Genomic DNA, 14,833 nt, shown 5'->3' with positions numbered 1-14,833 from the left:
GTTTCTTGTGCTTGACTTTGCCCATTTTCCTCCTAGCTGACACTACTTCTGTGTCTTCTGCCTGTGTGCCAAAATGGTCTCACCCCAGGGTGCCCAGCAGCAGGGCAGTCCCCCTGGATCCAGCAATGGCCTGTGACCCAGGCTTCTCCTGGCTCAGATGGGGCCTGTAGACCTGCCAGGAGGCCCCAAGGCACCCTTGGTTTCACAGGTGCTGGAGAGCATGGGGCCATCCCATGTTGTTATTAGGACCCCAGGTTTTGTGCCGGTATAGTGGCTGAAAGTAAGAGACAGGGAGCGACGTGGGTGTGTTGCTGTGTCTTATGGGTGAGGTGCTTAGGAATGTGAGATTAAGGGATGAGTCTTTCTGGTGTCTGAGATGCTGGTGCTGAGACGGAAGCAAAAGTGACTCTTCAGACCCCAGCCACTTGGGTTGGGTCCTTGCACAGGGCTCTCTGTGGGGAAGTGGCAGAAATCCTCATCACCAGAGCAGCTTCTGATGCTTTCACTTTGTCACTTAGAACGTTCTTAATTTTTATTTTCCTATGAAACCTAGTACTTATTTCCCCTCTTCAGTAGCTCCCCTCCTCTGTGGGCTGGGCAGCAGGGCATTGCCTAACTTTTTTTTGAGATTGGTGCCTAACTCTGCCTGGCTTTTTTCCCTCATGGTTCCTGGCCTCACTGTTTTCCCAGTTGCCAACTCTCAACATCTTGTTCTTCTGGGCAATGGGGTGTTTATGTCCTGGAACTGGATCCCCTTGCAGCCTGTTGAACGTACCGTCCCCAACCCCCAAAACAGAGGAGCCTGCCTTTTCTTTTAAGTTATCCAAGGAACAGTAAGCTGACTCAGGAGGCCTGCAGCCTCTATACCATCAAGTCCTAATGACCGCTTGGAAGAGCCGCTGCTATGATTTTAGCCCACACCCTCTCCTTTGTCCACAACCAAAAGAAAACAGCCATACCTCCCACCGGCCTGGGCAGCTCTTGCTCTCCTGCAGGTCAGATCACACCACTTTATAACAGCAGCTCACCAAGGAGCCATTTTGTGCCGGGCACCAACTAGGTGTTTTATATACCTTATCTCATTTAATCAACACAATGACCTGTTGAAGTAGAAAGTGATGTTCCCATTTTACAGATGAGGACATTGGGGCTCTGATGGATGAAGTCACTTGACCAGTGTTCCACCACTTACACGACTGCCCCACTCCAGCCCCTCCCTGCATGTCCCACGGTTTCCAAGGTCTTCATCCTTTCTTCTCAAAGCCTGTTTTCTGTCTTTCATCTTTCTTCTTTACCTTGCTTATGAGCTCATTCCAAGTTACGGGCTTTCCTCCTGGTCACCTTCCTTCCCTTCCTCCTCCTTGGAGGACCCCGCTTCCCATCTCTCAGGCTCCTCCATCCCCCACCCCTGCCAACTGGTGTTTAGAAGCAGGCATGCTGAACTCGAAGGACAGAAATAACCCCATGTTGCCACCGCAGATGAACGAGAAGCCGTGCAGAAGAAAACCTTCACCAAGTGGGTAAACTCGCACCTGGCCCGGGTCACGTGCCGGGTGGGGGACCTGTACAGCGACCTCCGGGATGGACGCAACCTGCTAAGGCTCCTCGAGGTGCTCTCGGGAGAGACACTGGTGAGCTGTGGTCATGAAGGGAAGAGGGGGCCTAAGAAAAGTGTCCAAGGGGACCAGCTGGAGGAACAGCCCTCAGAGAGAGTGACGGCACAGGGCGGGAAGCAGTGGCTCCCTCTGCTCAGAGGATGGGTTCATTTCGAGCGCCTTTGCCACTTGGATTACATAGGAGCACTGCTTCGTGGAGACAGGAACAGTGGCCCCATTGAAAACATTTCTTTTTCCACCTACTCTGGGTGCAATTAATTCCCTTGGGAATCTTAATCTGCCCAAGCCTCATCTGTAACCTCAGCTTTGGCTCCAGCCCTGGGGCTGTGCCTGTGTTCCTGAGGTAGGTCATGGGGAAGGTGTGCAAAGCTGGGCCCTGGGAAGGCTGGGGAAGAGGGTGGAAGCCCACAGTCCCGTGCCATTTTGCCCCCGTCCCTCCACAGCCAAAGCCCACAAAGGGTCGCATGCGGATCCACTGCCTGGAGAACGTGGACAAGGCACTGCAGTTCCTCAAGGAGCAGAAAGTGCACTTGGAAAACATGGGCTCCCATGACATTGTGGACGGAAACCACCGACTGACCCTTGGGCTGGTCTGGACCATCATCCTTCGATTCCAGGTACCCCAGCACACTGTCACACAGGGTGTGGTTCCTGCCCTGATTCTGCACCACAGACTGTTCCTGCTGGCCCGTGACACAACAAACACAAAGACGGAGGATCTAGAACCTTATGTAGCAGTTGCCATTGCGGCGCTATCCAAGCACCAGATCAGTGGACTCCCCTCCTTCAACAGGGTAGAAACCAGCGTGGGTGAATGGCAAACCCCTGTGGCAAGTTCCCTGTGCACTGGTTGTGTGCAGTAGGACCACAGGTTGGTCCACAAGGGACTAGAAGTTTTACAAACTGGTCCTTCACCACAAGGGGTTTGGGAACTTCTAGAGGGTCTGGTCACTGGCCCCAATCCCCTGCCATAAACTCTGCTGGCCTCCCCCAGTGGAACAGTCACCCTCCTCCTTCCCATGCCCCAGTGTCCTCATGTCATCACAGCTTTCCTGATCACCCCCTTCCTTCCCGGGTTCTGTCGGCTTCAGCTTGGAAAGCCAGCTTTCAGACACCTTGGAGAGCCAGCTCTCAGAAAAGATTCACTCTTCCGCCTGCAGTTCCCCACCTGGAGGGACCAGCACCTCCACTCAGGGACACATCCATTCTTCAGCATCCTACCCTAATCTGCTGCCTCAAACCCCTTCCACCCAGTGTTCTGTGGTCCCTGGCCTAGGTTGAAAGGACCTCAGGCTATGCCTGTCCACCCCATTACCACAGTCTAAAGAGTGGTTTCCTGCTATTTATCTGAGCATCTCTGATAACACCAGGAGTTCCTGTCCAGGGAGTGAGGGCCCTGCTTGCTTCCTTCCTAGATCCAAGACATCAGTGTGGAGACAGAAGACAACAAGGAGAAGAAGTCAGCCAAGGATGCCCTGCTTCTGTGGTGCCAGATGAAGACTGCAGGGTGAGGATGCCCTGGGCATGTGGCACTGGAGGGTCAGTGACCCCCAGGCTGTGCTGGGCTCCAGGAACCATGAGCTGGTGACTGCCCTGGAATCACAGACCAGGGCTCAGCCCTACTCACCATTTTCCGAATCTCTGTTTATAGTTATCCCAACGTCAATGTACACAACTTCACCACCAGCTGGAGAGATGGACTAGCCTTCAACGCCATCGTGCATAAACACCGGTGAGAAGATGGGGTCGGCTAGTGACCTCGGCTGCACATGTGGAGACAGAGATGAGACGAGCTGCACAGCAGTCAGAAGGAAGGGATAGCACTCGGAGCAGAACCAGAACGTGGGGGTGCAGGACTGCACAGAGCGCTTGTGATGGGAAGCAGGGGAGGCGGTATGGGGAGGGGCTGTGAGCAGCAGTGTGGGTTTGGGATGCCTACTTCTGGACAAAATTGGGTCGGTGACTTAGGGATAAAGATTGGTGTGGGTTTCCTCTTCCTCTTTAAGATCTCACATGTTTCTGATCCCTTCTGTCTTTCCTCCCCACCCAGGCCAGACCTGCTGGATTTTGAGTCTCTGAAGAAGTGTAATGCGCACTATAATCTGCAGAATGCATTCAATCTGGCTGAAAAGGAACTGGGACTTACCAAGCTGCTGGATCCCGAAGGTGGGGCCAGAGCTATGTGAAAAAGAGGTGGTAGGGTAGAGACAGGAGGTGGACCAGTGGTTACCAGGGGCCGCAGAGGGGGAAGACATGGAGTAACCACCAACCGATACAGGGGCTTCTTTGGTGGGGGAAGAGAATGTTCTGGAATTAGAAAGTGGTGATAGTTACACAACCTTGTAAATATGCTGAAAACCATGTGGTAGCTCACACCCAGCACTTTGGGAGGCCAAGGCAGGAGGATCGCTTGAGCCCAGGAGTTTGATACCAGCCTGGGCAACATACTGAGACCCCATGACTACCCCTCCCCCTAAAAAATACATCTTTACACTGAAAACCACTGAATTATATACATTAAAAGGGTGAATTTCGTGGTATGAAAATCATTTCTCAGTTTTTTTCTAACAAAAGACTGTAGGTCAGAAGAAGGGCAGCCCAGTGACAGAAAGAGCACTGGGCTGTGAGTTGTGTCCCGGGCAGAGCACACAGGAGCTCTGTGACATACAGCCAGTGGCTGGCCTCTGTGGCTCAGTTTCCTCATGTCTTAAAAGACAGAATTGGTCTGTAAGGGTTCTTCGAAAATTCTAGGATTCTAAATTCAGCTACATGTTGCTGGCCACGGTGGCACCTGCCTGTAGTGCTAGCTGCTAGGGAGGCTGAGGTGAGAGGATCACTTGAGCCCAAGAGTTCTAGGCTGCAGTGGGCTATGCTGATTGGGTATCCACACTAAGTTCAGCATTGGTGTTCTCCTGGGATCAGGGGACCACCAGGTTACCTAAGGAGGACTGAACCAGCCCAAGTCAGAATGGAGCAGGTCAAAACCCCCCCACTGATCAGTAGTGGGATCACACCTGTCAATAGTCACTGTACTCCAGCCTGGGCAACAGCGAGACCTGTCTTTATTTTTTTAAAACAAATTTTTAAGAAAAAAAATTAAGCGGCTGGGTGCGGTGGCTCAAGCCTGTAATCCCAGCACTTTGGGAGGCCGAGACGGGCGGATCACGAGGTCAGGAGATCGAGACCATCTTGGCTAACACGGCGAAACCCCGTCTCTACTAAAAAATACAATAAACTAGCCGGGCGAGGTGGCGGGCGCCTGTAGTCCCAGCTACTCAGGAGGCTGAGGCAGGAGAATGGCGTGGACCCAGGAGGCGGAGCTTGCAGTGAGCTGAGATCTGGCCACTGCACTCCAGCCTGGGCGACAGAGCAAGACTCCGTCTCAAAAAAAAAAGAAAAGAAATTAAGCTGCATGACCTTCCACTCTTACCCAGACCTGGCCTGTGGTCAGCTGACCTTGCTGATTGGTTCCTGTGGTTCTGGTCATAATGCTGACAAGATAGATGAGATCAGTAACAGCGATTGGGCTCTTTTTTTTTTTTTGAGACGGAGTCTCACTCTGTTGCCCAGACTGGAGTGCAATGGTGCGATCTCAGCTCACTGCAACCTCCGCCTCCTGGGTTCGAGCAATTATCCTTCCTCAGCCTCCCGAGTAGCTGGGATTACAAGCGTATGCCACTAGGCCGGCTAGTTTTTGTATTTTTAGTAGAGACGGGGTTTCACCATGTTGGTCAGGCTGGTCTCTAACTCCTGACCTTGTGATCCGCCCACCTCGGCCTCCCAGTGCACTGGGATAACAGGTGTGAGCCCCTGTACCCGACTGCGATTTTTCTCTTATTTGGTACCTGGTTCTGCACTTGACATGCTTTAATCTTCACAATACCCCTTTGAAATCAGTACTGTTATCCTCAGTTTATGGAAGAGACAATGGGGGCCTATAATGGGTGAGCAACTTGCCCAAGTCCTCCGGCAGATGGAGCTGAGATTGGCATTCAGGCAGCCTGGCTCCAGAGCCTGTTTCCTCTGCTGCTTCTGGTAGAGTGGAGACCAATCTTGGTGCAGCCAGAACAGGGAGGAGAGAAGGGCCCAGTGACTCCCCTGCTGGAGGTGCTCCTGAAGTTCACTGGGTGGATGTTCGCTGGTCTTGGCCATTTTCTCCCTGTTTTCCATTCTACCTGTAGCCCTATCACCTGGACCCTTTTACTCCAGAATGACAAGTGTCAGCGAGCTAGCAACAGACATAGGCTTCATGCAGTGCTCCTTAGAGAGCCTCTGGGCAGCATGGCTGTAATTCAGAACCTGGAAATAAAGCTAAGCATTCTGTAACTTTCCGAGATGACTTCAGTGGCTCCTGCCTGCCTGCATGTTTCCAGAAATGGGCAAGAGGCTTCCAGTCTCATAGTCTTACCTTTAGGATAAAATCTGGCCTATTTAAAAGAACCCATAGATTTCAAGTTACGGTCAGCCTCGGTTGTGTGGTGGAAGCCAGTTCGGCTTGAAAGACACTCCCCTCCTTGGGCCCACAGCTGAGGTTTGGGATTGAGGTTAGAAACAGCGTGATCACACCTGGAGATGGTGCTGAGAGCTGGCCTCTGTCCCCACTGAGCTGCGGGGATCACAGGGCCCATCGCTCTGTGCATCTTAGGTTCAGGAGGCTTAGTTCATACCTTCTGTCCTGCTGCCCCTCAATCCATTGACTTTTTTTTTTTTTTTTTTTTTGAGACAGAGTCTCGCTCTGTCCCCCAGGCTGGAGTGTAGTGGCCGGATCTCAGCTCACTGCAAGCTCCGCCTCCCGGGTTCACACCGTTCTGCCGCCTCAGCCTCCCGAGTAGCTGGGACTACAGGCGCCCGCCACCACGCCCGGCTAATTTTTTGTATTTTTAGTAGAGATGGGGTTTCACCGTGTTAGCCAGGATGGTCTCAATCTTCTGACCTCGTGATCCGCCCACCTCGGCCTCCCAAAGTGCTGGGATTATAGGCGTGAGCCACCGCGCCCAGCCTCCATTGATTTCTTAAACATTGTTCCAGCCTAAAAGTCCGTGATCCATCCCCACATAGCAATGCTGTCTCTTTTCTTGCTTTTCTTCCCCAAACAACTAATTTTGGTCTCCATGGGGAACTCTGAGTAAAAGCCTCCTTCTGGGGTTTGTGCTCTGCTTGGAGGGCCCTTCTTGTTTCCAGAAGAAGGGAAAAAAGGTGAGCTTTTGGTGCCCCTTTCATTTGAATGGCCAAGTTGTCATTTTGCTCTAAAAGGGGATGGAGAGATGTCAGCCTTGGAGGACTGGGCAGGCCCAGGGTTTGGGGTAGCTGATGCATGTTGTGGATGTACTTCTGGGAGGCCTGACCCAAATGGTCCGCTCTTGCAGATGTGAATGTGGACCAGCCAGATGAGAAGTCGATCATTACCTATGTGGCTACTTACTACCATTACTTCTCCAAGATGAAGGCCCTGGCAGTGGAAGGCAAGAGAATTGGCAAGGTACTGTCCATGGGCAGTAGGTATAAAGGCCAGAGGAGGCCCGGCTGAGGGGTCTTACTCCCCCAGTGCAAGGGCAGGGTGGAGCTGCAGGACTGGGCCAGGGACCCTGTGGCTGGGACTGTCATGTCCGTGTCTTCTGCCTCCCAGGTGCTGGACCATGCCATGGAGGCAGAGCGCCTGGTGGAGAAGTATGAGTCCCTGGCCTCGGAGCTGCTGCAGTGGATCGAGCAAACGATTGTGACCCTCAATGACCGGCAGCTGGCCAACTCCCTGAGTGGGGTCCAGAACCAGCTGCAGTCCTTCAACTCCTACCGCACCGTGGAGAAGCCGCCCAAGTAGGTGTCCCTGGGGCCCCACCCTGCCCTGAGCTGTGCTCCCAGGAGAGGAAGCCTAAATTAGCACAACTTTCAGGGAGGGAAATTTGGCAGTACATAAGTGCAGTAGAGATTTCCCATGCCAGAAGCATCCAAACAACATAGTTGATACAAAATAAATTTTTTAAAATGATTAGCCATTTTTAAAAATCATGCTGTGGGCAGGGCATGGTGGCTCATGCCTGTAATCCCAGCACTTTGGGAGGCCAAGGCGGATGGATCACCGAGACCAGTCTGGCCAACATGGTGAAACCCCATCTCTACTGAGGTCGGGAGTTTGAGACCAGCCTGGCCAACATGGTGAAACCCTGTCTCTACTAAAGATACAAAAAAATTAGCTGGGGATGGTGGCACATGCCTGTAGTCCCAGCTACTCGGGAGGCTGAGGCAGAAGAACCACCTGAACCTGGGAGACAAAGGTTGCAGTGAGCTGAGATCATGCTGCTGCACTCCAGGCTGGGTGACAGAGCAAGACTCCATCTCAAAAAATAAATAAACAAAAAAACACGCTGTGGAAATGATTGCTATGGTGTGTTGAGTCAGTGCAATTCATCAGATAAGATTACTGATCAGGGTGTCATGGCAACCCAATCCCAGCATAGGATAGAGGGGACTGGACCTGACAGGCAGGTCATAACCGGCAACGTGGGTGTGGCTGGTAACGTGAGAATTGCAGAGGTTCTTATCATTTCAATATTTTAGCAATTAACTGTTCCAAATATGTGATTGCTCTTAGGCAATTCTGTTCAGTACCTGCCAAAATGTCTGTGTTTATGCTGTCATGGAGTTCTTTCGGAATTAATATATATCAGCTCTGAAACTAATATTAGTCCAGAAAACAACTGTTTCTATACATTCCAGGGAATGATTTAAGGTGTACCCTTTAACCTAGGAAGTCGTCTTCTGGGCATTAAACAAAGATGTAGCTTCAAGGATGTTCATCAACACAACCACTATAAAAGAAAAATAAGTCGGCCGGGCGCGGTGGCTCAAGCCTGTAATCCCAGCACTTTGGGAGGCCGAGGCGGGCGGATCACGAGGTCAGGAGATCGAGACCATCCTGGCTAACACAGTGAAACCCCGTCTCTACTAAAAATACAAAAAATTAGCCGGGCGCGGTGGCGGGCGCCTGTAGTCCCAGCTACTCGGGAGGCTGAGGCAGGAGAATGGCGTAAACCCGGGAGGTGGAGCTTGCAGTGAGCCGAGATCGCGCCACTGCACTCCAGCCTGGGCGACAGAGCGAGACTCCGCCTCAAAAAAAAAAAAAAAAAAAAAAAGAAAAAAAGAAAAATAAGTCACGGGTCAGCCACTGAAAATGATATTAAATAAATGCATTTATTGACATGGAAAAATGTTCATGAAAAATAAGCAAGGAAATAGGTTATAAAAGAATTATTTCGGACCGGGCGTGGTGGCTCATGCCTGTAATTCCAGCACTTTGGGAGGCCAAGGCGGGCGGATCACAAGGTCAGGAGATCGAGACCACAGTGAAACCCCGTGTCTACTAAAAATACAAAAAATTAGCTGGGCGTGGTGGCAGGCGCCTGTAGTCCCAGCTACTCAGGAGGCTGAGGCAGGAGAATGGCGTGAACCCAGGAGGCGGAGCTTGCAGTGAGCCAAGATCGCGCCACCGCACTCCAGCCTGGGGGACAGAGCGAGACTCTGTCTCAAAAAAAAAAAAAAAAAAAAAAGAATTATTTCGGCCGGGCACAGTGGCTCACACCTGTAATCCCAGCACTTTGGGAGGCTGATGTGGGTGGATCACTTGAGGTCAGGAATTTGAAACCCCGACTCTACTAAAAATACATAAATTAGCCAGGTATGGTAGTGCACGCTCCAGTAATCTCAGCTACTCAGGAGGCTGAGGTAAGAGAATGGCTTGAACCCAGGAGGCAGAGGTTGCAGTGAGCCCAGATTGTGCCACTGCACTCCAGCCTGAGTGACAAAGCAAGACTCTGTCTCAAAATAAAATAAAATTATGTTCTTTTGGTTCGCCAGTATTTTCTGGTTTCCACGTAAAGAGCTTGTATTACTTTTGTAAGAAGAAAAGCAACACAGGACAGCCATTTTGAAGAGGAAAGAGTCCTTGTGACCCTCATGGGCTTTAATTCTGACCCCAACCCGGCCTCCTGCCTCAGGTTTACCGAGAAAGGCAACTTGGAAGTGCTGCTCTTCACCATCCAGAGCAAGCTTCGGGCCAACAACCAGAAGGTCTACACGCCCCGCGAGGGCCGGCTCATCTCGGACATCAACAAGGTCCGTGGCTGCCCGCAGGCCACCCACCCTCAGGGTAGCCCCTGGCCCAGACGCCTTGCACACATCCCCAAACCCGGGGCCATCTCGACCTTCACCAAACTCCACTATCTGCTACCCCAACTTGAAACTCGAGCACTCCGCCCAGCTGCCTACACTGTGCCAGATGTGATTCTCCCGTCCTCTCAGGCACATGGCTCCCTGCTCCTTTGTCTGACTCTCCATATGAAGTCACGTAAGGAAATTATGCCCCAAGTCCCTCAGCTTATTCCACCTGTCCCCAACTCACTATCCCTTCCTTTATTTTTTTCACGATGTTGTAAGATGACTAAAACCTGCCAACACAAAGGAATCAGATGGTTTCCACTGTTCCCGCTCCCTTCAGTCCTTTTCCAGAAGCTTCTACATAGCTTCACAGACTCCCAGCACTGCCCTCTTTCCTGTTTCCACGCCCAGGCGTCTCACCCACTGCATTCCACGGATCCACTAGACCGAGCTTCCATGGGACTTACCATGTGCCTCCAGCCCTACTGAGCCCTCCCTGCCCTGTCCCTTCCACTGACTCTGTCCCCACCCCACAGGCTTGGGAGCGGCTGGAGAAGGCGGAGCACGAGCGTGAGCTGGCCCTGCGCACCGAGCTCATCCGCCAGGAGAAGCTGGAGCAGCTGGCCGCCCGCTTCGACCGCAAGGCTGCTATGCGGGAGACCTGGCTCAGCGAGAACCAGCGCCTCGTGTCCCAGGTAGGACTGGAGGCTCCTAGGATGCTTAGGCTGGTCAGAACTGGGAGAGAGACAGTGGTGGATAAGAAGCCCCGCGGGTTGGAGAGACCATGAAACACGAAATCCGCCACCTGGGTAAAAAGGCCTAGAGGTCGGGGAGCAAGGGGCCAGAGGCTGGGACGGAAGAGAGTGTTGGTGAAACAGGATGGGGGTGGGGTAGAGAGGGAACTTAGAGCCACCACATGGAGCTGGGATCTTGCAGCCCAAGTGCTCTGCAGGACAGAAGAGCCGGCAGAGGCACTGTCCCTTGGTCCCCACACCTCCTCTCCCTGTCCCCGACACAGGACAACTTTGGGCTGGAGCTGGCAGCTGTCGAGGCAGCAGTACGGAAGCACGAAGCCATTGAGACGGACATCGTGGCCTACAGCGGCCGGGTGCAGGCGGTGGACGCCGTGGCTGCAGAGCTGGCCGCCGAGCGCTACCACGACATCAACCGCATCGCTGCTCGGCAGCACAACGTGGCACGGCTCTGGGACTTCTTGCGGCAGATGGTGGCCGCCCGGCGGGAGCGGCTCCTCCTCAACCTGGAGCTGCAGAAGGTGTTCCAGGACCTGCTCTACCTCATGGACTGGATGGAAGAGATGAAGGTATCAGTGAGGCGTGCTGGGTGGGATACAGGTGATCAAGAGTTGAGGGGACCCCACAGTGGGTGTGTTTGCCTGTCTGCTCGGCCAATCTCTGTTGAGTGTGAACCAGCACAGGGCCCTGTCCCCAGTAGCAGTGAACAAAGGAAACAGGGCCTTGTCCACACGGGGTTCATGTTCTAGATGGAGGAGGCTGATGACAAAACCCACGGACCTTTCCATAAACAAAACAGCAGGGGCCATAAAACCATTGATGAATCTGAAACAGGGCGGCGTGAGGGGCTGGTCAGATAAGGCCTCTGAGAAAATGTCATTTAAGCCGAGACCAGAATAGTGCCAAGAACCAGCACAGAGAGCTCTCAGGAGAGAACGTTCCAGGTAGAAGGAAGAGCCGGCACAGGCCCTCGGCCTGGACCAGCATGGTGTGTTCAGGATCAGAAGGAAAGCCGGTGGGCTGTGAGCATGAGGAGTGGGGGCCGTGGACTGAGATTTGGGAGGGCACAGCCAGCCCATTAGGGTCTTACAGGCCTGGTCAGGGAGTTTGGATTTTATTCAAAGTAACATGGATCCTTTAAAGTGGTTTGAAGGGGCCGGGCACGGTGCTCACGCCTGCAATCCCAGCTCTTTGGGAGGCCAAGGTGGGCGATCACTTGAGGTCAGGAGTTCAAGACCAGCCTGGCCAACATGGTGAAACCCCATCTCTATAAAAATACAGAAATTAGCCGGGTGCAGTGGTGGGCGCCTGTAGTCCCAGCTACTCAGGAAGCTGAGACAGGAGAATCGCTTGAACCCAGGAGGCGGAGGATGCAGTGAGCTGAGATTGCACCACTGCACTCCAGCCTAGGTGATAGGGCAAGACTCAGTCTCAAAAAAAAAAAAAAACAACAAAACACCACAGCTAGGCAAGGTGGCTCACACCTGTAATCCTAGGACTTTGGGAGGCCAGGGTGGGTGGATCACCTGAGGTCAGGAGTTCGAGACCAGCCTGGCCAACATGGCAAAACCCCGTCTCTAGTAAAAATATAAAAATTAGCCACACGTGGTGGCACACGCCTGTAATCCCAGCTACTCAGGAGGCTGAGGAAGGAGAATTGCTTAAACCCGGGAGGTGGAGGTTGCAGTGAGCCAAGATTGCGCCACTGCACTCCAGCCTGCATGACGGGAGCAAGACTGCATCTCAAAAAATAAAGAAAGAGGCCGGGCACGGTGGCTCACACCTATAATCCCAGCACTTTGAGAGGCCGAGGCGGGCGGATCACGATGCCAGGAGTTTGAGACCAGCCTGGCCAACATAGTGAAACCCTGTCTCTATTAAAAAATACAAAAATTGGCCGGGCACGGTGGCTCAAGCCTGTAATCCCAGCACTTTGGGAGGCTGAGACGGGCGGATCACGAGGTCAGGAGATCGAGACCATCCTGGCTAACACGGTGAAACCCCGTCTCTACTAAAAAAATACAATAAACCAGCCGGGCGAGGTGGCGGGCGCCTGTAGTCCCAGCTACTCGGGAGGCTGAGGCAGGAGAATGGCGTGAACCTGGGAGGCGGAGCTTGCAGTGAGCCGAGATCCGGCCACTGCACTCCAGCCTGGGCTACAGAGCGAGACTCCGTCTCAAAAAAAAAATAAAAAATAAAATAAAATAAAGAAAGAAAGTGATTAAAAGGTTTTGAGAGGCGTAGAGACTTCATTGTACCTTACGTTTGTAAAAAGGTCACTTTGGCTACTCTGAAGAAGGCCTGTGGGCAGGCAGCATGAGAGCAAGACCTGTTAGGGTTGCTGCCATCTCCCAGGCGGGCAGCGGCCAGGAGGGTGGATTGGGGAAAGATGTGGAAGGAAGGCTGCTGGGTGCAGGGGCAGAGCAGTGGTGACAGGAGGGTGTCAGTGATTCTGAGGCTAAGAAGGTTAGTCACAGCAAAGCTTCCAAGAGCAGGAGTGAGTTAGAACATTGTTCCACAGCAGGGGAGTTAAGGATAAGGATAAGGAGGTCGGGGTGCCAGAGCAGAACTGGGGTATCTCAGTGTGTGTGAGTAAGCAGGTTTCTCACCTGGGTGCAACACCTGGAGCCACAGAGAGGTTGGAAGGAAAACACGGCAGGTTAGCGCGTGCGTGCTCAGGCGGGCATCCGCACTCCATGTGTGCCTGGCAGGGCCGGCTGCAGTCTCAGGACCTGGGCAAGCACCTGACAGGAGTGGAGGACCTGCTGCAGCTGCACGAGCTGGTGGAGGCAGACATCGCCGTGCAGGCCGAGAGGGTGCGGGCCGTCAGCGCCTCTGCCCTGCGCTTCTGCAACCCAGGGAAAGGTGAAAAGTCGGGGAAGGCACTGGAGAGGGAGGGGCTGGGAAGGAGCACATCAAGAGCCGAGGTAGAAGGGTTGGGAAACCTGGGGACAGGAAAGATGGTGACCAAACGATGGTGACTGAGCTAGAACCAAGGTGGGAAGCCCAAGAGAGTGTGGTGGCAGGGAGCAGCCGGAGGGCTGGATTGCAGCTCTGACCCTCTCCTGTGACTTTCTCAGAGTATAGACCTTGCGACCCGCAGCTGGTGTCAGAGCGGGTAGCCAAGCTAGAGCAGAGCTATGAGGCACTGTGCGAGTTGGCAGCGGCGCGGCGGGCCCGGCTGGAGGAGTCACGGCGGCTCTGGCGTTTCCTCTGGGAGGTGGGCGAAGCTGAGGCCTGGGTGCGGGAGCAGCAGCACCTCCTGGCCTCAGCCGACACGGGCCGGGACCTGACCGGTGTCCTCCGCCTGCTCAACAAGCACACAGCCCTGCGGGGTGAGATGAGCGGCCGGCTGGGGCCCCTGAAGCTCACCCTGGAGCAGGGCCAGCAGTTGGTGGCCGAGGGTCACCCTGGGGCAAGCCAGGCCTCTGCCCGTGCAGCTGAGCTCCAAGCCCAGTGGGAGCGGCTAGAGGCCCTGGCCGAGGAGCGTGCCCAGCGGCTGGCCCAAGCTGCCAGCCTCTACCAGTTCCAGGCTGATGCAAACGACATGGAGGCCTGGTTGGTAGACGCACTGCGCCTGGTGTCCAGCCCCGAGCTGGGTCACGACGAGTTCTCCACGCAGGCTCTAGCCAGGCAGCATCGGGCCCTGGAGGAGGAGATCCGAAGCCACCGGCCAACCCTGGACGCCTTGAGGGAACAGGCAGCAGCCCTGCCTCCCGCACTGAGCCGCACGCCCGAGGTGCAGGGTCGGGTGCCCACTCTGGAGCGGCACTACGAGGAGCTGCAGGCCCGGGCAGGAGAGCGAGCTCGGGCCCTGGAGGCAGCCCTAGCGCTCTATACCATGCTCAGCGAGGCCGGGGCCTGCGGGCTTTGGGTGGAGGAGAAGGAGCAGTGGCTCAACGGGCTGGCCCTGCCTGAGCGCCTGGAGGACCTGGAGGTGGTGCAGCAGAGGTAGGCCCCTCAGGCTCCCAGTGGGACTGGCCTTGGGAGGCAGGGTGGGGGCCAGGATGTGGGTGGTGAGTCCCTCCATAAACTGCCTGCCTCACCCCTTTGAGTCTTAATGGTTGTCCGTTTCTAGTTTTAACAAAAGATGTTAACCATATTCACAAGTAGAGACATTTCACCGCAAACCTCTCTATACCCATCACCCAGATTCAATCATTGCCAATATCTTGCTTTATTTGATTCTCTGCCCTTTTAAAAATCAAATCCCCAATATTAGCATGTCCCTCCTACATTCTTCAGGGTGCACCCTTTAAGAAATACAAGGAAGCATTCGTACCTACGATATATTATTTTGAAATTGTCTGTGTG

At 53.8% G+C, this 14,833-nt stretch overlaps 1 protein-coding gene across 4 annotated transcripts in view; it reads left to right on the top strand.

Annotated features, from left to right (window-relative positions):
• The window catches only part of SPTBN2 (spectrin beta, non-erythrocytic 2), a 44,332-nt gene that overhangs the window by 11,516 nt on the left and 17,983 nt on the right, over positions 1 to 14,833 (top strand). For all 4 annotated transcript variants that reach the window (XM_009185559.4, XM_003909502.5, XM_031653715.1 and 1 more), the window contains 12 exons: positions 1,480 to 1,631; positions 2,060 to 2,233; positions 3,032 to 3,123; positions 3,268 to 3,348; positions 3,667 to 3,782; positions 6,983 to 7,095; positions 7,243 to 7,430; positions 9,608 to 9,725; positions 10,304 to 10,462; positions 10,786 to 11,088; positions 13,231 to 13,384; positions 13,600 to 14,470. In XM_009185559.4, coding sequence (XP_009183823.1) covers positions 1,480 to 1,631; positions 2,060 to 2,233; positions 3,032 to 3,123; positions 3,268 to 3,348; positions 3,667 to 3,782; positions 6,983 to 7,095; positions 7,243 to 7,430; positions 9,608 to 9,725; positions 10,304 to 10,462; positions 10,786 to 11,088; positions 13,231 to 13,384; positions 13,600 to 14,470 — 2,521 coding nt within the window. The remainder of the gene's footprint in view (positions 1 to 1,479; positions 1,632 to 2,059; positions 2,234 to 3,031; positions 3,124 to 3,267; positions 3,349 to 3,666; positions 3,783 to 6,982; positions 7,096 to 7,242; positions 7,431 to 9,607; positions 9,726 to 10,303; positions 10,463 to 10,785; positions 11,089 to 13,230; positions 13,385 to 13,599; positions 14,471 to 14,833) is intronic.

Source organism: Papio anubis, chromosome 12 (assembly GCF_008728515.1).
Source record: "Papio anubis isolate 15944 chromosome 12, Panubis1.0, whole genome shotgun sequence".
NCBI lineage: Eukaryota > Metazoa > Chordata > Mammalia > Primates > Cercopithecidae > Papio > Papio anubis.
The sequence above is the reverse complement of the archived record's forward strand: the minus strand, read 5'-3'. Positions and strand labels throughout refer to the sequence as shown.